At 36.3% G+C, this 21,618-nt stretch overlaps 5 protein-coding genes across 9 annotated transcripts in view; all 5 read right to left on the reverse strand.

Moving 5' to 3' along the window:
- Positions 1-298: 298 nt before the first annotated feature.
- LOC106622341 (cytochrome P450 CYP12A2) lies at positions 299-3,220 on the reverse strand. The gene is made up of 5 exons (XM_014241485.3): positions 3,073-3,220; positions 2,490-2,896; positions 1,782-1,898; positions 1,269-1,719; positions 299-1,203 (listed from the first exon to the last, which is right to left on the reverse strand). Exons 1-5 carry the CDS (start codon positions 3,154-3,156, stop codon positions 589-591), a joined length of 1,674 nt encoding a protein of 557 aa, XP_014096960.2. The 5' UTR covers positions 3,157-3,220; the 3' UTR covers positions 299-588.
- A 1,296-nt stretch (positions 3,221-4,516) lies between these two features.
- On the reverse strand, positions 4,517-7,731 carry LOC106622343 (probable cytochrome P450 12a5, mitochondrial). The gene is made up of 5 exons (XM_014241488.3): positions 7,558-7,731; positions 6,427-6,815; positions 6,244-6,360; positions 5,724-6,174; positions 4,517-5,646 (listed from the first exon to the last, which is right to left on the reverse strand). Exons 1-5 carry the CDS (start codon positions 7,723-7,725, stop codon positions 5,032-5,034), a joined length of 1,740 nt encoding a protein of 579 aa, XP_014096963.2. The 5' UTR covers positions 7,726-7,731; the 3' UTR covers positions 4,517-5,031.
- A 1,085-nt stretch (positions 7,732-8,816) lies between these two features.
- On the reverse strand, positions 8,817-10,963 carry LOC106622344 (cytochrome P450 CYP12A2). Its single transcript, XM_014241489.3, has 5 exons — positions 10,805-10,963; positions 10,236-10,645; positions 10,065-10,181; positions 9,560-10,010; positions 8,817-9,495 (listed from the first exon to the last, which is right to left on the reverse strand). Exons 1-5 carry the CDS (start codon positions 10,883-10,885, stop codon positions 8,884-8,886), a joined length of 1,671 nt encoding a protein of 556 aa, XP_014096964.2. The 5' UTR covers positions 10,886-10,963; the 3' UTR covers positions 8,817-8,883.
- Positions 10,964-12,314: 1,351 nt separating this feature from the next.
- On the reverse strand, positions 12,315-14,825 carry LOC106622342 (probable cytochrome P450 12a4, mitochondrial). The gene is made up of 5 exons (XM_014241486.3): positions 14,657-14,825; positions 13,701-14,071; positions 13,519-13,635; positions 13,009-13,459; positions 12,315-12,953 (listed from the first exon to the last, which is right to left on the reverse strand). The coding sequence occupies exons 1-5, from the start codon at positions 14,753-14,755 to the stop codon at positions 12,366-12,368; spliced, it is 1,626 nt and encodes a 541-aa protein (XP_014096961.2). The 5' UTR covers positions 14,756-14,825; the 3' UTR covers positions 12,315-12,365.
- A 2,274-nt stretch (positions 14,826-17,099) lies between these two features.
- Positions 17,100-21,618, reverse strand: part of LOC106622345 (serine-rich adhesin for platelets) — a 113,548-nt gene continuing 109,029 nt past the window's right edge. For 4 of the 5 annotated variants that reach the window (XM_036361104.2, XM_036361103.2, XM_070105952.1 and 1 more), the window contains 5 exons: positions 20,777-21,562; positions 20,560-20,705; positions 19,814-19,951; positions 18,951-19,735; positions 17,100-18,873 (listed from right to left, as the gene is read on the reverse strand). In XM_036361104.2, the coding sequence (XP_036216997.2) occupies positions 18,441-18,873; positions 18,951-19,735; positions 19,814-19,951; positions 20,560-20,705; positions 20,777-21,562 (2,288 nt within the window). In that variant the 3' untranslated portion in view covers positions 17,100-18,440. The remainder of the gene's footprint in view (positions 18,874-18,950; positions 19,736-19,813; positions 19,952-20,559; positions 20,706-20,776; positions 21,563-21,618) is intronic. The other variant, XM_036361108.2, reaches the window with a different exon arrangement.

A 21,618-nucleotide genomic window follows, 5' to 3' on the forward strand; every position in this document is an offset into this window, starting at 1 on the left:
CAGAATCAAAGCTTTCCCTTTGAACTATGTACTCAATAAAGCTTAGAGCTTCATTTTATTTTGTTCGAAGTATGTTGCTCGCCTTCGTAGATTTCATGGTTTCTTTAGTTGCATTATTTAAAACGTGTTTATTGCAAGCATTTCAGAATAAGAAAAATCACTATCGGATATCCTTTGAAAACTTAAATGGCTAAGAACAAGGAAGTTGTTGTAGAAAAAGTTAGTTATACACTCCAATATTTTATTCTTCGCAATTTTGCATTTACCGTTCGTTTAAATTTCAAAATGCGATCTCATATTTCATAAAAAATGCCGGATATATATATTGTTCTTTATTTAATGACTATTTATACTGAACAGGGTATATTAAGTTAGCACACGTGAACTAGTTCCTTAGTTTTTAAGATATCGATCTGAAATTTTGTACACATTCTTTGCTCCTTAAGAAGCTGCTCATTTGTCGGAACCATTTCTTGTATGTTAACCGAAGTTAAAATTTGTTATTATTTAAATTATATTTTTTCATTTAATTTTTAATAAATGAAAAAGTCTGTAAGTGGTTTATAATTCACCACCTCTCCATCACCTTTACTCAATATCAATGAATTTAAATTTTAATGGCGCATTTGGCATATTAATCAACATATTCTTGAATACATTATCTGTCGCATAATGAAATTCAATTTGAAAATTTCGCACCAATCTGGCAATACCCAATTCTATTTCCAAATCACTAATTCTACGACCCAAACAAGCTCTCGGACCGACACCAAAAGGCAGAAACGTAAAGGGGCTACTGGCTTTCAATTGTTTAGTATCTTCAGTTGCTGCGCATCCCGGTTCTTCAACTGTTTCATTATTTGGTCGCAGCCAACGTTCCGGTAGGAATTCCAATGGACGCGCGTAATGTTCTTCACTTTTTAGTAGCGTTGAGTAAATCATGCTAATCACGGTGCCCTTAGGTACTCTATAACCGCTCAAAACAACGTCTTTCTGCGGCACACGACTATTTCCAATAGTCACTGGGTACATGCGTAATGCTTCCTTCAAGCATGCTCGTAGATATGGTATCTTGCTGAGTGTATCAGTCGCGAAATCTCCATTCTTTTCTGGTAGTATACGTTTTACTTCCTCGCGTAGTTTTTCCTGTTTGTCGGGGTTCTTGGCCAAACAAAGTAGAATTCCAACGGTAAGTGAAGTTGTCTACAATATGGAAATAAAAATATATATATATAAGTCTCCGATTATTTTGAAATTTTCAAATTTACTGTATCAACACCGCCTAGCAATAGATCCATGGCCATCACTGTAGCAATTTTCCTATCAATTCTCAGCAATTTCTCCAAAATGCTCTTTTCATTCTCCTCATGCTCGATGCCCAGTTGTTGCTCCGCTTCTAGCTTAGCAATTGCCTCTATGGTATACTTCGATGTTATATCTTGTATGTCATCCAACGCTTGCATCAAGCGTTTAAACTTCGGGGTTGCCACAATACGCCACAGCGATGGTGTGTATTCTAAATCCAGTGTAAGATACATCCATTCCGTTAAGGCTGCAAAAAGTTTGGAAGCATCAGCGAAATTTTCGCTATCATCACGCAGCAAACCGAGTTGCTTGTCCAGCGCCACAAGAGCTACCGATTCCAGTGTCCAACGCTGTATGTATTCTTTAAAGTCATCGGGCGTTTCCAAAGTTTTGACATCACGTATCAAACGGATTCTAGGTTAGTTAAAATAATTGTAATTTCGAATGAGCTTCGAAAGTACTTTTTACCTTATTACCTTTCTACGAATTCGTGGTTCACCTGTGCCATTTTGTTGAGATATATTTTAATATTCTTCGGCTGCATTAGCAATGGATTAACGACCGTTCGAAATGAGCTCCATTGCTCACCATGGCTGTTTGAAGACAAGATATAGGGTTAGAAAGGTTCTACACATATTCTGCTTCAAGCAAATGTCTACAAGGCTGATTTCGTTGATGAAGATTATTTACTCAATTAAATTGCTTAAAAAAGTTTAAAAAAATGTTGTAAATATTGTTGGCCTATAGCGACCATAAATGGATAATTTTTATACTGTACCGATAAAACCCATAAACAATAGGTTTTGTAGTGACTTAACATGCGGGTTGGGCGTCAGAAAATTCAATTTTCGAAAAAGAAGTACCCCTGAAGGATTTTAACGTGTTTTGTCCGGGACTACTGTGGTATTTCTTAAGAGAAAAATTATTAAAAAATAATTGTTTAGATGGAGAAGTGCCTAAAAAACGCTATAAAAGTTCCCACATTAGGACGATAATGCAATTTTATTTCTCGTCAGTCGAAATCTACGGTTTTGGTGGTGTTATTTTTAAGCCTTTTGTTTTTCTTCTTTTACCTGACTATTTTATTGTAATTACTTTATTACTTTCTATATTTTTTTCCCGAATTCACTTTTCATCTCAACTCCCGAAATTTTGCTCTTTCTAGTTAAATGTTCCATAATTACGTTGCAAGTATTCCCTCGACGTCCCCATAGAAATCAGCGCGCAGTTTGTTGCGATGATAACGCAAAGTCACCGAATTGGGTCTTATCGGCCAGATCCCCTCATTGCGAAAGACACGCTCAAAGTCAGCTGGATTATGTGTATATAAGGCATCAGGTCGACCAAACATGCCAGGCATTATATAAATATCGCCATAATCCCTTTGCATTGCCTTCAATAATTGTGCGGAATCTAATTTATAATATCGGCCACCGGGCAGCAATTGCCGCAAAAATTTAAAAACGCCTTCCCTGGGCAACTCAGAGAATGGACGTGCTTGCTGCCACTCCGAGGCCGCATCAGCTGATTTGTTTGAGTGTATGTGTGTGGCTGCGCCTGCAGTGGAGGCGGCGGTGCATTTGTGTGCGTGCTATTGTGATAATGAGACGGCACGTGTTAAATACTTTGCAATGCATGTGCATTAATTTTGAACGCAAGGTTTATTCAACCACGCAAATAATTTTTTTTTTAGTCAAAGATTTAAATATAAGCATAAAATTTCGGCTCACATATTTCTTCTTGCTTTTCTTGGGTCTTGATACTCACATTTTTTGTATTCAACCAACACCTTGTGTTGGCGATAATAACGTTTTTGCCGAGCGATACAAGAGACAGATTGTAAGCACACATTTTGCGATTAACTGCTCTTATGGACTGCACATTACCACAGTTTCAGGCAGACTAAAATTGTATTTCGATTTGATTTCTATAAAAAACTCAAATCTTCTTAAATTTTTTTTGTTTTAATAAAAAACTTAACCCGCTGTAGAACCATGCTGTTTACGTGAAAATATCATTCATATGTTAAAGAGAGTTACTTGCGTATGTAAATATATAAGTACAAAAAGTAAGGAGTATTCTAAATTCGTGCGAAACCAAACCAAGTCTACCTGTAAGTACCCAATCGACTCTATAAAGATTTTGTCAGCTGATTTAAGATAACCCCATCCATGCTTGAGGATATGCAAAGTGATTCCAAGTTTTCGGGTTTATTTCTTCGGCTTAATTTAGAAAATATAGCCAATTAGCCACGTTGTTTGTAATAAATAATAATCAAGTTGAATTAAGTTTAATGAATTTTTTTAAAGAATTAAAAAAGAAAAAAATCTTTTATGAAGAAATTTATCTTAATTTTGATCGATCAAACTGAACAAAATAATAATGTTGCCGTAGAATATAAATCTATGCTAAATTTCGTGAAGATATATTGTTAAATAAAAGAGTTTTCCATACAAGAACTTGATTTTTATCAGCCAGTTTGTATGGAAGCTATATGCTATAGTGTTCCCATATTGTCAATTCCGACAAATGAGTAGCTTCTTTAGCAGATCGATGTTTCAAAATCGCGTGAATACAGACAGAAAAACGGACATGACTAAATCGACGAACTTCTTCACGGTGATCATTTATAAATATATACTTTATAGGGTTTCCGACGTTTCCTTTTAGCTTTACAAACTTCGTGGCATCTTAATATACCCTGTTCAGGCTAAAAAAAAATAAAAATTATGGTTAGCGGGCTTACTTATATACAAATATTATATATTCCTATACAAATTACAAAATTTACTAAAAAATTAAATTTTATAAACAAAGTGCTCGAGAATAACTAAGAAATGTTTCCGATAACACTCTTTTCAAAAATTACTGACATTTGAAGTAAACATAAACATTTGATCAAAAATGAGTTAAAGGGAAGAAAATCATTATATCGCTAGATACACTCGTTTAAAAGATGAAGTGGTATCTGTGCTTCATTTCTTATCTCTCCAATTTATCTGCTGAGATGACATATCTGTGTACTGTTTCGATGAATCTCCCAGACTATTTCACTATTTCATTGGCACATTCGAGACATTATTAGAAAAGCTTACAAACAAGTCAAGTGCTGAGAGGAATAATTTCAATATATTTTTTAACTTCTTAAATCAGAAAATGTGAGATTTGAATAAACTTATCCCAAGTCATTACTTCCTGCAAAAACACATCATTTTTTATTTTTCTTGTATATTTATTTCATCAATAAACCATTTTTGTATACAAAATTTAATTATTAGTTGTAAAAAGCAAACAACAGTATTTTTAAAAAAGTAAAAAAATAATTCCCGAGTTTAGTACACTTAATCTACTTTTACGGTTAAGCTAAAAATCAACTTTAGTCTTTGATGTACTTATTTCTTTGATCAGGGTTGCGAATTTTTTATTTAAAAAATTTGAGATTAGAAATCCCGATGTTGGGATTAAAAATAAAATTTTCATTATTTAATCTAAGATGTTTAGAATTAAAAATTTAAAATATTACTTTTTGATTTGAATTAAAACAAAAAAATCAAATTCATTTTAAATTCTTAAGATTTTTTTTTTTAATCCGGTATGTAGGATTAAAATTGTTTTTTTTATTGAATTTTTTGCAACCAGCTTTAATGATCAGCTTTTTATGTACATTGCTACATTAAACAAAAATGTTTCGATATACCGGAATTAACAAAATATTGATTATAGAATTTATTCAACATCCGTAAATTTAAATTTTAACGGCATATTTGGCATATTAACAAACATACTTTTAAATGGCTTATCGATTGGATGATTGAATTCAATTTGGAAATTTCTCACCAATCGCGCAATACCCACTTCCATTTCTAACTCACTTATTCTACGACCCAAACACACCCTCGGACCAAAACCGAATGGTAAATATACAAAAGGATTAGTCGGACGCAACGCTTGCGCACCCGCTACGGCTGACTCGTGCTCTCTACCCTCTACCATTGCACCCGAGCGTAGCCAACGTTCGGGTAAATAGTCGTTTGGGCGTGCAAAGAAGCTTTCATTCGTGAATAACGATGTTGATACCATATTCACCACAGTGCCTTTAGGTATTCTATATCCACTTAGTACCAGATCACTTTGTGTCACGCGTACGATGCCGACAGTCAGAGGATAAATACGAATGGCTTCTTTGATGCAGGCACGCAAATAGGGTATACGATTGAGTGCATCGGCTGTGAAATTGCCGTCTTTTTGTGGCAACACATGCATCACTTCTTTGCGTAAAATTTGTTGTTTTTCTGGGTTTTTCGCCAGACAAAGTAAAACCGCTGTCGCCATTGAGGTGGTCTACAAAATAAATTAGTGAGATAAAAATTGTAAAATTTCTGGAAAGTGCTGCTGGAACGATGGCGCTAAATATTTACCGTATTAATACCGGCGAGAAACAGATCTATGCACATCACCGTCGCTATTTTCTTGTCGATCTTCAACAATCTCTCAAATGCGCTCATCTCATTCTCCAGCCTCACGATACCCATTTTCTTTTCAGCTTCCAGATTGGTTATTGCTTCGTCTATATATTTCAGTGTTATCGCTTGCATGTTGTCTGCCGCCTGCAAAAAACGTCTGAATTTCGGTGTGCGCACACGACGCCACAATGAGGGTTTCCACTCTAAGTCAAAGGCGACTGTAAATATGGTGTTTAAAGCAGTAAATAATTTCAGCGCATCCTCGTAATTTTCACTGTGATCACGCAGCAAACCGAGCTGTTTCCCTAGTGTGACAATGGAGAGAGACTCCAGCAGCCAACACTGCAGATAATCTTCAAAGTTGTTTGGCACCTCTTGAGTGTCACGATCGCGTATTGAACGGATTCTGTAAAAGATAAAAGAAGAAATTATAATACTAAACATTTTCAAGTGTATAATGATTTTACAAGCCTACCTTTCGACAAATTCCTGGTTCACTTGCGCCATTTTGCCGAGATACATTTGTACATTCTTGGGCTGCATAAGAAGTGGATTAACGGCTGAACGGAATGTGCTCCAACGTTCACCTTGCCTTCGGTAATATAAAACAACAATTAGTGTTTCAACTAGATTTCAAGCAAATTAATTACGAACTCACGTTGTTAGCACACCCTCGATCTGCTGAAAGAAATCGGCTTGCAATTTACTTCGATGATAACGTAATGTTGCAAACGGTCTTATTGGCGACACGCCCTCATTACGAAACACGCGTGCGAAATCTTCTGGATTGTGTAACACCACGGTATTGGGTCGACCCATAAAAGCGGGCACTACAAAAATATCACCATGATCCTTTTTCATTGCCATTTCTAGTGCATTGGAGTCTAAGTTATAATAACGGCCGCCAGGTAAAAATTTAGTTAACAGTCTGAAAACGCTATCTTTAGGTAATTCGCTGTATGGACGTGCTCGTTGCCACTCCAGGGTTGCAACTGTAGACTGTTCTAAGCTGACGGTTGGTTGTGCCGGGCAAACCGGCTGCTCGACCTGTTGGCATAGTCTGTATTATTAGTTTGCTTCCATTTTTTGGTTAAGGTACACATTTCTTAGTGACGATAAATATTTAGAAATATATTATTTCAGTAAAGAATTTAACTTCTTATGAGCGAGTCATTCTTAAAAATGATATTTTTAAAGCATATATAATTTTTTAACTCTTTTAATTCAAATTCAAGGTATATTATGTATTTTTCTAGCAGACCTATTTCTTTAATCCGTTATCTCTTCATGTAACTTAAACATCCTAACGTCCTGATTCCGTCGTAGTATTAAGTAGGAGAGAGTCTTAACTGAATACTATGTTAAAGCCCATATAGGAATCTTATTGACAGATCCAGAATTGCCTTGTAGCTAGCATTGTTCTTGATGTACGTAAAATTGCTTCTTTAAACATTTATTGGAACCGTTGCTACGCCTAGCAGAGATCACTGACAACACTCATCAAACCAATATTTCAAACCGGTGACATTTTTTCCACCAATATTTTATTAACACAGCAAAACTTGTGGCACTTGAAACGCTATATGTCACGAAGTCATTGCGTGAATGCGGTGAGATATATGCACGTATTTTTTGAACGTTGAACTATAGATCAAATGTATTAAATTCTATTGGCTTCCCTCACGGAAATATCTCATTTCAGCCTATCAGACAAACGCGAGTTCATATATACGTAAACAATAATTTTATTCGAAAAAATGTAAATAATATATTTGTTAATTTTATCCACCTGTTTTGTTGCTAGCAAACGCTTACTAATCGCCGCAAAGTTCTTTGCGAGGCCAGCGCATTCGCTGAGCGCAACACAATTTATTTTCGCGTAAAACATTTGGGAATTCGAATTTTTTGAACTCAACACAAGCACCGCTGCAGCTGAACTAGTTTTATGCATTCGCATTCATTTCCACAGAACTCAATTTGTCCAATCAACCAAACTTTTTATTTAGCGAATAATTATTTAAAATATTTACATATATATGTAGCAACACATTCATTTACTTTTATAGGGCTATCACTCGCCGCACATACTTAGTATACACTTTGCTCTCTTGTCTTAATCAGTATTATAAAATAAGCAAAATGCAGAATAGACGACAATCAGATAACAATTTTGAAAAAGAAATTAGTCTTCTTCTTCAAAAGCACTTTCAATAATTTTCTCTGCTTTAAGCTAACAAAGCTTTGCTTTTACTTTGCAAATGTCTTCGATCAAGAGCTTGCGTGCTAAGCAGGCCAATAATGATAAAACAAGCCTTCATGTTGATTGCAGCTCACCATTGCCTTCAATTCCAAAGTTCCTTCGCTCTCACTGCACCATTGTAATATAATAAAGAGTGCGCCGTCTTTAAATTCAGTATTTATTAAGCGATTGCAGCGGTTAAACATGTTGTGGAAAGCTAAGCTAAGCTTAGTACAATTTTAACCACGGGAAATAATGATGAATTAAAGATTTTGGTGGCTTTTTGGATCATATGTTTTTAAACAAAACAAAGCAGTCGTTGGAAATCGATATCGAATTCGAATGTTCAATATGAATGTTCGGAAATGCGTTAAAAATGTCTTGACTTTATTACTGTTCTCAACATGTTACACTGCAAATCAAACAATTCAGTTGCGGCAACAAAAATTCCCTGGATGTTTGACCTCGAAAAGCAGTGGCCTTTACCTTGATAATACTGATTCCCAAATTTGATCTCTTCTGGCTATTTTGTGAGATGATTTGAAAAGCGAATTGTGCGCTAGCAGTCCCCAGATCATAGAAGAATGAAAGAAAAGTTAGTCTAATTTTTTTAAAGCTATTCAGTGTTTACATGCTGACATAATAGATTAGACACCCTTTAAATTTGATAGGTGTGCTGATAATTATTGATACCTCGGTGTCATTCCGTTATCAATTGGGTTTCTGACGACCTAAAACTCACAAGCTTAATCATTTTTACAAATTGTCAACTGTTTTAAATTTACAAAGATGATTGTTATTTATTGTTTTACGATTATTACATACATTTGTATAATATATTTAAAAATAGTATTAGTTTATAATCTCAAGCTCGGTTTAATCAATATCGGTGAATTTAAATTTTAACGGCATATTTGGCATATTAATTAACATACCTTTAAAGGCCTTATCGGTTGGGTAATTAAATTCTATTTTAAAGTTCCTAACCAATCTCGCTATACCCAAACCCACTTCCAATTCACTTATTCTACGACCAAGGCACACTCTTGGACCGAAACCGAACGGTAAATAAACGAAAGGGCTGCTTGCCTTTATCGATTGTGTACACCCTTCTGTCGGCTTCTGTGGTTCATCGACTTCAGTGTTCGAGCGTAGCCAACGTTCCGGCAGAAATTCCAAAGGCCGTGAGTAATAACGCGCATCTGATTGTAGTGGCGCAAAGATCATGCTGACGTACGTGCCTTTAGGCACTTGATATCCACTTAGTGCTAGATCATTTTGTGGCACACGCATATTTCCCATCGCTACGGGATAAACACGTAACGATTCTTTAAGACTAGCACGCAAATACGGTGCATGCTTTAGCGGATCCTCTATAAAAGCGCCGTCTTTTTGTGGCAGCACACGCATCACCTCAGCGCGTAATAACTCTTGCTTTTCCGGATTCTTAGCCAAACAGAGTAGGGCGCCAACTGCTAAGCTGGAGGTCTGTAATTAATTCATTTGATGTTAGATAGTTGGTTAGTCAGAGAATAACTAATTTGTCTCTCACCGTGTCAACGCCCGCCATAAGCATATCCATCGCCATCACAGTTGCTATTTTCTTATCTTGCTTAAGTAATCTTTCCAGTATACTCTGCTCATGTTCGGGTCTTTCGATGCCCTGTTGGCTTTCCTTTTCAAGCTGTCTAACTGTTTCGTTTATATACTTCCATGTTACACTTTGTATATTATCCATTGATTGCATAAGTCGTTTGAATTTGGGCGTGGCTATAAATCGCCACAAAGTTGGTTTATAGTCCAAGTCTACGGAAAATGCCATGAAATCATTTAAGGCCACAATAAGTTTCAAAGCGTCAGCATAATAATCACTGTCCCCACGCAGTAGACCGAGCTGCTTGTCTAGTGCCACAACAGCCACCGATTCCAGGGTCCAACGCTGTATGCATTCCTCAAAATCGACGGGCATTTCTAAAGTTTTCGGATTGCGTATCAAACGTATTCTGTGGAGACACAAACCACAATAATTAGTTGGCAAGATCTCTACTTCGACTTACCGCTCTACGAATTCTTGGTTGACTTGCGCTAATTTGTTGCAATACATGTCAATATTCTTCGGCTGCATAAGCAAGGGGTTAACAGCCTTACGAAAGGCGCTCCATTGTTCACCTTGTCTGAAAATTTGACTTTTTGGAAAAACCCTTTACATTTTATATATGCAAACCTACGTTGCTATTGCGCCCTCCACGCCCTCAAAAAAATCTGCGCGCCATTTATTCCTATGATAACGTATAGTTTCCGAAAATGGTCTAATGGGCCAAATACCTTCATTGCGAAAGATATTTCGAAAATCGTCGGGATTGTGCGTCACTACGATATTGGGTCGACCCATCATGGCTGGCAACATGAAAATGGGTCCATAATCCGTACGCATAGTCGTCACCAAATCTTTGAAATCTAGTTTGGCATAAGCTCCACCTGGTAAAAATTTGCGAATCAACTTAAGTGCACCAACGCGAGGCAGCTCGTTAAATGGACGTGCTCTTTGCCATTCTACATTGGGGTCGGTTTGCTCTGGCGTAGCGATGTGTGAATTTGCTGCAGCGATGGTGTCGACATGTTGTTGATACAGCGATTTCTGTTAAAATTAAATTCAATTTGTTTATGTTATTTTCCTAAGTATATAAGGGAACAAGTTTTGAGGTTTCTCCTTCAATGGTTGTGCTTTTTTTTTAATTTTCCACTTTATAGTTTATAATTTTAAGAGGCTAAAGTCAAATGTTTATATTAAATTCACCTGATCTGTCGCAAACAAGCGAATAACCGAAGCTTTCTTTATCGCACAGCCTCTTTTCCTTCGAAGATTTGCTAATAACATTTTTTGAAGTAGATTTTAAGAAACTTGGCACAATCACTGTTTAACTTGAACTGAAACTCTTCAGTATTTAAATTGTAACTCTTGCAAGTATACTATGACAGATATACAAGAATAAGATATGCAAATCTGCTGAATACGAATATTTGTGGCATTATATTATATGTGTGTATGTACTCGTATATATAATAAAATATATCGTGATAATATTCGATGCAGCTATTTTGGTACTCACTTACTTGGATGGCAGCCCATACCAACGGTTTTTGGTAACAAAAGATGTGGTTAATAATAACACGGCCACACAGACTCCGGACTAAGTGAGTTGAAGTGTCTTTTCAATATTGCTAAAAATAACAATTACTTTTATAAGATCAACCGCGCGGTCGAGGCAAAGTGTAAAAATTTTTGTCCGAGTACAAATCTCCTAGCATACTTGCTCGATATCTTTCCTCCACTGTAGAGGCTTCTTATTTTTGAATCCAAAATAATTAAGTTTGTAATAATTCAAAAGATGCCAGCTTAAAGTGAGGAAGTTTTTCTCTCAGAGAAACAAAGACTTTTTACCAATTGTACCCAGTTATATAGCAACATTTCCGAATTCCGATTGACGAAATCTTAAACGTATTTCTTAAAGCAGTAAAAAACATGCTAGTTTGAAAATTTATCGTTAACTGGAGGATTTACCGTTAAGAGGACTGAGTTCAAAAGCACTTTTTCTTCTTTTTTACACCGAAGTATTTTTTATTATAAATATTGAGAATTTAGAAAACATTTGTATGAATAGCCCTCTAAACATTGTAATTTTTAATAAATCTATCATCAACTGGCGAGATAGCTAATAGCTTTGAAAAAAAAAAAATAAAATCCGTATTAGTCCTCAATGCATGCTTGAGCTATGCTCCATATAGCCTTCCTACTCCAGACCAGAGATGCTAATTGAAATTTGCTGACGCCTGTGGCAGCCTATAGAACCTACAAATCTAGATTATGATCTGTAATCAGTTTCACAGCTCGTTAGTTTCTCTACCCTTGCGGTTTCTATTGAAATATTCTCTAATCTAATTTACTTACTTGGACCTACAATGACTCTGACTGCATTGACAGCTTTCTGTCCGTAGTTTACCTAAACGTCAGCTGTCACATCATAGTTAAGTCAATAATTTTTCAGAATATAGCTTAAGCTTACATTCCTAGAAATTTTTTATATATTATAGTTAGGTTGTTAATGTCAATTTTTCCAAATTATCTCCAGCGATTTCCAATTAAAGCAGCGTTTCCCCATCTTATCCAAAATGTAATACAGTCCCAAAATTTCTTCCGATTTATAAGCAATGTTACAGTCTTGAAGCCAAGAGCAAACAAATTTTCTAAAATAAAATCTATGAGAAAAGAAACGCACCCACCTTAACCTCCTTAATTAAATTTCAGATTTATGTTTAAGGATTACATTGGTTTATTTAATTTTTTGGTTATATTACAACTATTCAATGTCGGTGAATTTAAATTTAATAGGCTTGTTGGGCAAATTAATGATCGCAGTTCGGAAAACATCCTCAGTTGAATAATTAAATTCTATATGGAAGTTTCTAACGAACCGTGCGATACCCAATTCCAGTTCCAAATCACTAATTCTTCGGCCAGCACACATTCTGGGACCGAAACCGAAAGGCATGTAGATGAAGGGGTTAATCGGTTTAAGAGGTTCAGCACCCTCATCATTTTCTGTCGAACGTAACCAACGTTCCGGTAAGTACTCTTGCGAACGTGGATAATAACGGTCATCCATAAGTAAACTCGCCGCTACCACACTGACCCAAGTATTCTTAGGCACTTGATAACCACTTAATACGAGATCTTTTGGTGTAACACGTATATTGCCGGTACCTAGTGGATAAATACGCAGCGCTTCCTTGATACAACCACGCAGATAAGGTATGCGACTTAGAGCGTCGGCGGCAAATTTGCCATCCCGCTGCGGCAACACGCGCATAACTTCCTTACGTAGTAACTGTTGTTTCTCGGGATTCTTAGCCAAGCAGAGTAGAACACCAATGAAGACTGTGGTACTCTATAAAATAAGAAATATTTGTTTGGATATCATAAGGTCAAGCTTTCGAACGTACCGTATCGACACCTGCCATTAGCATATCCATTGCCATAACTGTCGCAATTTTCTTATCGATAAGCAGTAATTTCTCCAACACACTCTTCTCCTGCTCCGGACGTGCGATGTCTTGACGTTGTTCCAACGCTAGACGCTCCATGGCAGCATTGATGTATTTCAGTGTTATATTTTGTATATTATCCAGTGAACGCATGAGTTGCTTAAACTTTGGAGTGGCGATGTAACGCCAGGGTGACGGCTTGAAATCCAAATCGAAGGGAATTGTGAAAAAATCAGACATACTCTGAAAAAGTGTCCACACTTCGGGCGGCACCGCGCTATTCTCACGCAACAAACCTAGCTGGCGGTCCAATGCGACGATGGAAACTGATTCTAGAGTAAAACGTTGTAGCCATTTATCGAAATCGTCGGGCATTTCTAGTGTCTGAGGATCACGTATGGTTCGAATTCTGAAATGAGTATCGTGATTTGCGGCAATAAAGTGTTTTTGCTTTGAATATGAGCTAACCTCTCCATGAATTCCTGATTAACTTGCGCCATCTTATCGAAATAAATATTGATATTTTTGGGCTGCATAAGTATCGGATTGACAGCTGAACGAAATGTGGCCCATTTCTCGCCTTGACTGTAATGTTTTAGAGTACTCTTTTTTTACAGAAAATACGGACAGCTTATAATATTTCAACTCACGTTGATATAATCCCCTCAACACCCTGATAGAAATCTGCGCGCAACTCGCTGCGATGGTAGTCTAAAGTTGATGAGCTTGGCCTGTTCGGCCAGACGCCTTCGTTGCGAAAGATTTGTTCAAAATCACTGGGGTTCTGCGTCATAACTATATCGGGTCGTCCCAACATGCCGGGCATGATATAAATATCCGCATGTTCGGCAAACATCGCCTCAAAGATTTGTGTGGCATCCAGTTTATGATATCGTCCGCCGGGCAGAAATTGAAAGAAAAGTGTGTACGGGTTTACACGGTGAATTTCCTTGAAAGGTCGCGCCTGCTGCCATTCGGAGAGTGACTCTTTACTCTCATTATTAAGTGCTGTCTGACATGTCTGCAATAAAAATATGATATTTATCGCTTAATTGCTATTTCTTTTTGCTTTTTTCTTCTTTGGCGGTTATTCACCCAAGCTCCGCTTTATCAGAATCTGCTCACGAGAAATAAACGCAAACTGAAGTGCACATGTACTTTTACAGCTGGCAGAGCTTACGATAATATATGTATATATTTACATATATATTTACTTGTTGTTACAAATTTTGTCAAATCGTTTGCTGAAAAAATGTATATCTTTAAGTAATGTCGGCATTGAGAAACGTCTACGTTATACGAATGATCTGCCATGACTTGGGACCATTTATATATACGACCCACTGTTCCTAATATACTCTTGAACTTTATACATTAACCCTATTCCAGGGCTATTGTCCTGACTCCTGTGCCAGAACCAGTAGTAACAGAAAAAGGAAAACTTGTTCACTAGTGTATTTGTATGGATGTATTTAATTGACCTCAACTTGCATCCAAAGTAGAGGATTAACCCTCATATTCGGTTGTGTCCGCCATAAATAACAGTAAAAAAGCAGTCGAAATTATAGATTTTTTAAAATAAATTTTTTACTGCTTGTATAATTACCGGTTGTTTGCTCAGTAGACGTTTTACAGCCGTAATGTGTTTTGACACAACGTTCAACTTAAATACTGCTACACACTCGCGTCTTCGCACAACGAACATTATGGCTGCTAATCCGTCTGTGTCCAGTTGCTGCTGCAAATGAATGCAAACTGATTGCAATTCCTGTTGGAGCTGTTGCTAAATTTAAGCACTTCAGTTATTAATTTGACGATCATCAGCAAAAAAACATTCTTCGTGCTCGTTGGAAAGTAATATAAGAAAGTATACATATAAAAATATTTATGATACAGGCGTGTACGAGTTAATAAAAAAGATCACAGACGTAAAAGTGCGGACTTAAAAGTAACATAATCTTTAAAATTATCGAACATTATGTACATATTACGTCTACGATTAGTGATTTCGTCAAAATTTCGGTCCAAATCTAGTTAGAATGTGACAGTATTTTGTCCTGGAGGCAGATCTTTGAATTGGCTGCATACAAAATCAACTGTTTATGACGGACAAAAAGTATTGCGAACTGCCCATTGGATATCCCGGTTTGATGGTTGGTGGTTAATTCATAATAGAATAGTGTAATAAAACGACAAAACGTTTTGATTTTGTAGTGTGCATTGCATTGTCTACATTGTTTGGACATTTTTGACGTCATATTCTTAAGTCCACTTAACTTTTTATTTATTAAATTTTAAATTTATTTTAAAAACAACACCCTAGAGATATTGTATATTTTGAAAACTTTTATTCACTCCCGAAAATAAGTTTTAACCTCACACTTAAGATCTCTATTGTGGCGATTCTCTTACTAAGGTTTTTTAGATTGTTGCTCGCAATTACATTTTCTAAAACACTTATTATATTTGATGTCCTAAAAAGTATTATTTTGAATTTAAGCGAAGATGGTCTTAACCAAAAATATTCAAGAGGTTTTTAAAAAACATAAGACTCTTTATATAGATGACAGATTCGTTAATTTAGTATATAAAGGAAACCAGTTGTTATTGTTGTAGCGGCAGAATTCAGCCGAGTTGACAGTCTTTGGCCGGATAAAATCCGGGTCCGTTCCGGTTACGTAGACCCGACTGTCGTGGGAACGGGAACGGAAAGGAAACCAGTCGAACTCAGTGGCTTCTGAAAGATTACACCCCAGTATTAAGACCACGAATCGCGTTTTGGACCTCATGCAAGTATTTTCGGATTACTTTGAACATTCTTGAACTTGAAGCAATTGGGGGAAATTTTACTATACATATAATATAGAGCAACGTCAAAATAAATGTAGTTAAAAAATGGCCTTAGAAATACTTATATACATTGATTAGAATATATTGAAACTCGTTTTTCTACAAAATAAATGGAAATTAGAAAAAAATGCATCCTAAGTTGTTTTAAAATTTGGAATCAAGGTAAGTTTTTAGATGGTATATATTATAGCTAAAATCTTACATAAATGAAAATTTGGAAAATGGAAGTTAGTTGGAAATTTTGGATAAAAAAACGGCCCAAATATCGGATAGTTTTCAAAAACCTAATTAACTAACTAAAAAATTTTAAAATATGTTTTAATATTTTGATAATTTTTCTTTTGTTTTATTACTTTTTGAATATAATATATTTTTTTACTTTAGCTTAAACTTTAAATACTTACATACAAAAAAAGGTGAAATAAAAACATTAAAGATTAGATTTATAAACAATTTAAAACATTTTTATTGAGTTTCAATCATATATTAATTTTTCAAAAATCAGTTAAAAAGTTAGGAAAAGAAGAGTTTGTTAGAAGATCAAGAAAACATGTAAAATACTAATAATAGCAATGCTAATAAAATTACCAGTAATAATAATAAATTTATGACTTCTAGTTAATACTCTAATATCATATTATATTTTTTTTTTGCAAATTATGGTATACAAAATTAAAAAATTGTAATATTCTATCATACACAACTATACAATTAGCTCAATGCATGCACAATATAATTTGAAAACATATTTAAAAAGAAAAATAATAATTAAATTTAACTGTTTGTTAAATAAAAGTAATAACGTTCAATAAAATAATATAAATTACATATTTATAATGTTTTAAACACAAAAATTATTTTATATATAATATTAAATCTGCCTAGATATAGTCATTTTTGCGGACAATATGCTTTTGTGTGTGTTCGTGTGTGCGTGTCGGCGAAGTTCGCCGCTTTAGTCATTTTTCCTTAATGCCAACATTTCTAACAGACGCGCAGAAAAGCTAGAATTGTAGGCAGTTGCTGCGTTCCAACACAGAGTGAGTAAGACGTTTAGGAATGCCGAATGTAACTTGTGGCTGCAAGTGCTGCATACTTTTAGGCACCAGATGTTGAATAGAACAGCGTGTGTATTGATTGCTTACTTAACCATATTAGTGTTCTTTAGCGCTGCTCACTCATAAATAAAACAGCAATAATTTTTATTTTTTTATTTATTTTTAAATCAAATTCATAAATATTCATTTATTCAGTGAACTGTTATACAATATATTTAATATTTATAATAATATATATATGTAGATATATATAAAATTTAATTTATGATTTTTCAAACACCAACTTATTGCATACAAAATTTAATGATACAAAAGGTTTTCATGAATTACAATTCTTTTATATATATAATATATTTATGTATGTTAGTAGTTTCTATTATATTTGTTCGAGTAAGACGTTCATAAATATGTAGACAGTTTGCTAATTCAACAAAAATTAAAAAAAAAATTACATGGTTAACGAAACAAATGGATTGATAGAAATTATTAATATATAAATATTTAAAAAAAAACATTATATTAGAAAAAATGTACACAAACTTAACATATTTTATTTCTTTTTACAAAAATTGTGCGATAATCTTGCTTTCTTCATTACTATTGTATTATAATTTTTTTTTTTACAAATTCTTTGCAATAAATGAGACTGATAAGTTTACATGACAAAAAGTTTCGAACATCATGTTATGTTGTTTTTTATATAAATTGCCATGTGTATATTTTGTTATTAATAGTACGTTAAGGCTTGGAAAGTAGGTAGAGAGCACATATAAAATATTTGTATATTTAATTTTTTTTTGCAATATTTTGATAAATTTGGCACTTTACATAAGCGAAAGACTTCTAAATATTTTTAGTGTTTTTGTAGTGAAGCGAATGTGTGAGTATGTATATAACAACAAATTTTATTTTCTAGAAAATTGAGCTGCTAATCGGTATGTTTATATATGTATTTTTCTTCACAGAAAAAAGTTAAGCAGCAAAATACAAAACTGCACTACTTAAAATCTTCAAAAAACATTTTTTATTAATTTTCTAATATTTTATATGAATTTACATTAGAGGTGAGCTTAAAAGCAAAAAATGCTTTTATTTTAAAAATTTCTGAAATTTAATTACATTGACTATATAAATATTAAATATAAAAAAAATAGTTAGTGTGATATTATTTGTAAAAAATAACGGTAATATAATTCACTTTAAATTTTTTAACTTTTTTTGATGGAAAATGTGAATCATTAGAAATATCGAGAGTTTCAGTTCAGAATAAATAATTTTAAATGCAGCATTAATTAAGGTCTAAATTTGGACCACGAGTTGCAGCAAAAATAGAAATTTCGAATTTGTTTTGTTGTTCCATTTTCATACACATTTTTTGCGTGAAACAATTTTCTTAAATCTATTTTTTTTCTAACCTAACTCACACTACAACAACCACTTCAGCTAAAAGTTTATATATTTACATACCCATAAATGGAAACACTAATCCACTTGCTGACGCTGCTGTGATTGCGACAGCTCCGTCGTCGATTTTTGATAGCTACAGACAATTTTCGCCGCATCGTTCATCATTTTCGCCGTCGAACGCACCAAGAACATCAAATGGCATTCATCGTAGACGGTGAGCTCGACACGCGTGCGCACCAGGCCGTGCAACACGGTGGCACGTTCTAAATCCAACCAACGCTGCAACGCCAGTTCGCGCTCTTTAGTGGAGCCGGAGAGTACAACATCGGATGGACCCCAGAGCACGAATTCCAAGACGGATTTCGATTTCGATAGCGATTCAGCGCGCTCTTGCAAGAGTATATCGGCTAGGATGGGCGTGATCTTAGTGGATGGCAGCAATTCGGTAAGCGCGATGTGTGCACATTTGCAGAGTGTGCCCATGGGTTCGTCCTCGTCGTTGTTACTACTGTAACAATATGATTAGAGAAAGATTAACAATATACATATATTTCTCGAGTTGGCTGGGTCTCTAACTGCACTCACCCTTGCAACACGCAGAGACGTGCCTGCGCGTCCTTATTCTCCACATCCTTCGACAGCACTACATTTGACAAACTCAGTGGCATCTCCTCGATCGCCTTCGCTTGCAGATTCTTCATACCATTCACCAGTTGCAGCATTATGAAAGCCACTTCACGTGTCATGACATCGTCAAATGCCGGCATGCCTGCCGCTGTGTTGGTATTATCGGTCGCCGACTCCAGCGATGCGCCGCCACACTTCTCCAGTGATGACTCCTCGTTGAGTGTGCTCAAATTCTGCACGGACATGACATTACGCAGCGCATTTACGCCGGCGCTATCCTTCAAGCCGGCAGCGGCCAAATTCGGTATAGAACCACGGAAATTGAAGTTGCTCTTGTCGAGCACGTGCGATTTGCCCTTCAATATGCCGCCGATCGACTGCAGCGTATCCAATTGCAAGCGTGGCAACACCGATATTGTGGCCTGTAGCAAGGTCACTGCCGTCGAGGGCATGAGTGGCAAGTGATAGCTGGGCACTATATCGCAAAATTCCGTTATGGGATTGAGTACACCGCTGACGCCACCCGACAGCTGATTCAATTCGCCACCCACACCGGAAAGTTGATTGCAATCGGCCGAGAGTGCCAGTGTAACGGGTGCTGTGGTCCAGAGCGCCGCATGGAAAGCCTTCTTACCGACAACGAACGCTTGTGCGCCATCCAATATGGTGAAATCTTCAAACCGTAAATTAATGGCATTTGCTAGAGGTCGGAGCGCCGCCGGTATGACAGGTGTTTGCTGGAGCTGCATGTTTAGGAAGTGACAAGGGTAAAGGTTTGTGTTGGTGTAATGAGCGCAAACATTTTCCGAATAGTTACTCACCTGATCGAGCACCTGCGCCAAGGCCTCGTGGTTAGCCACAACCACGGCGGTGTAATTGTCCTCTATGGTTTTGTGCACGACGCTGCGTCCTTTGCGCATCCGCAAACGATTTGTAGCCTTTGTACGATTTTTGATGGCCTTGAAGAGGAATTGTCAGTTTTAGAATTAATAAGTAAGCCTTGGTAAATGAGATCTTTTTAATTTTTAGAAAGAAAAATAATTATTTTACTTTGATTTTTTCGCGGCTTTGAGTTGCCTCATTAAGTTTGTCGGCACAAATAGATGATGGTGGAATAACCTTCAAACCTCAACAAAGATAATCTTAACTGAAACTAATACGAGTATACTACAAAATTTATTGGAGATCCCGCATAGGTATCCTACGAACCGACACTAAATTCTTTGCTTATCCGCAAAATAAGGCCCTGAGTCGACTCAATGTAACATTCGTATACGAATCGTTACGTTTAAGCGACCAAGAACTGACAACTCGGTGCTTGTTTTTTCAAACCATTTGGAGAACGATAATAATTTATGTGATCTATTCAAATCTTTTTCATACTTTTAGAAGTTAGTCTAAAAAATGGAGAGATGAAAAATTCAAATATATATTTCAATATAAAATCTCCAATTTCTTTCAAAAGATTGTTTACAGATAGAGGAAAAAATCATTCAAAATCAATTCGAATTGCCGCAAAAGACTATTTTGTAAAAACTTCAATCGCCAAAACTGAGAATCCGCTTACCGATGGTATGCCCCATACGCTGTCATTGATGTCTGTAGCTACATCACCGCCTGCCTCGCTGCCGTAATAACTGTACGGCGCATAAATCTCAAATTCGCCCGCTTCACTGCCACAATAGGAAGCGGAAATAATGCGTGGAATGTTGGCTGTAGGTAAGTGAAAATGTGAACATAACAGTTAGTTTAATAAATAAAATCTTTTGATACCAAGACCCTACCTAAACTATTGTTCATTCCGTAATTGCGTCCCGGTCCATATTCGCTGCGCGTGTAACTCGCCACCGACATTGTGTCCGAATATATATTGCTGTTATTATTGTTACGGCGTGGCGGCAACACACGCTGGCCGGCGGTCAAATCCACGGAACGTGTCGGCGGCAATGGTGGCGACGAGGGACTCTTCACCATTTCATACATATTCTCGTAATCGCGTTTGTCCTTTAAGTAACTGTCAATTGTGCTGTTAATTTTACGCACCGAATCCTTTAAACTGGTCGGACGCACTTCGTTGTGGCTGACGGTGAACGTCGCACTGCCGCTGCCGTTGCCAATTGTGCGATTTTCGAAAATTTCCATTTTATTGGCGATTGCAATTTTTGGGTCGCTTTTGCGACGTTCAAAGGTACTCGTACGGCTGCCGATCGGTGGTTTGCCATCACTCGCTATTGTTGTTGTTGTTGCTGTGGGCGTGTTGGCTCTATCGGCTGGGGAAAGTTGTGGACTCATTGCGTTGGTTGCGATTGTGTTTCGCTTGTTACTGTTGGCGGCGATTGCACCATTGGGATTGATTGAAGTGTGCGTAAGGCTATTGTTGTTGTTATTGTTGTTGCTGTTATTTTCGAACGATACATTATCACCGTTTGACGAGCAAATCGAGATAGTATCGGCGTTTTCATTGCGCGTCCCGGCATGTCGTTTACGTGCCAATTCCAATTGTGCTTCACGCTCCCGCATGCTGGCCGTACGCTCTGGTTTGCGCGGTGCAATCGATGAGCGAATTTCGCCTGCAAATATATGCATGAGAAGAAGAATACAATTTCAGTAAGTATTATAACTATAT

Source organism: Bactrocera oleae, chromosome 2 (genome assembly GCF_042242935.1).
Source record: "Bactrocera oleae isolate idBacOlea1 chromosome 2, idBacOlea1, whole genome shotgun sequence".
Taxonomy (NCBI): Eukaryota; Metazoa; Arthropoda; class Insecta; order Diptera; family Tephritidae; genus Bactrocera; species Bactrocera oleae.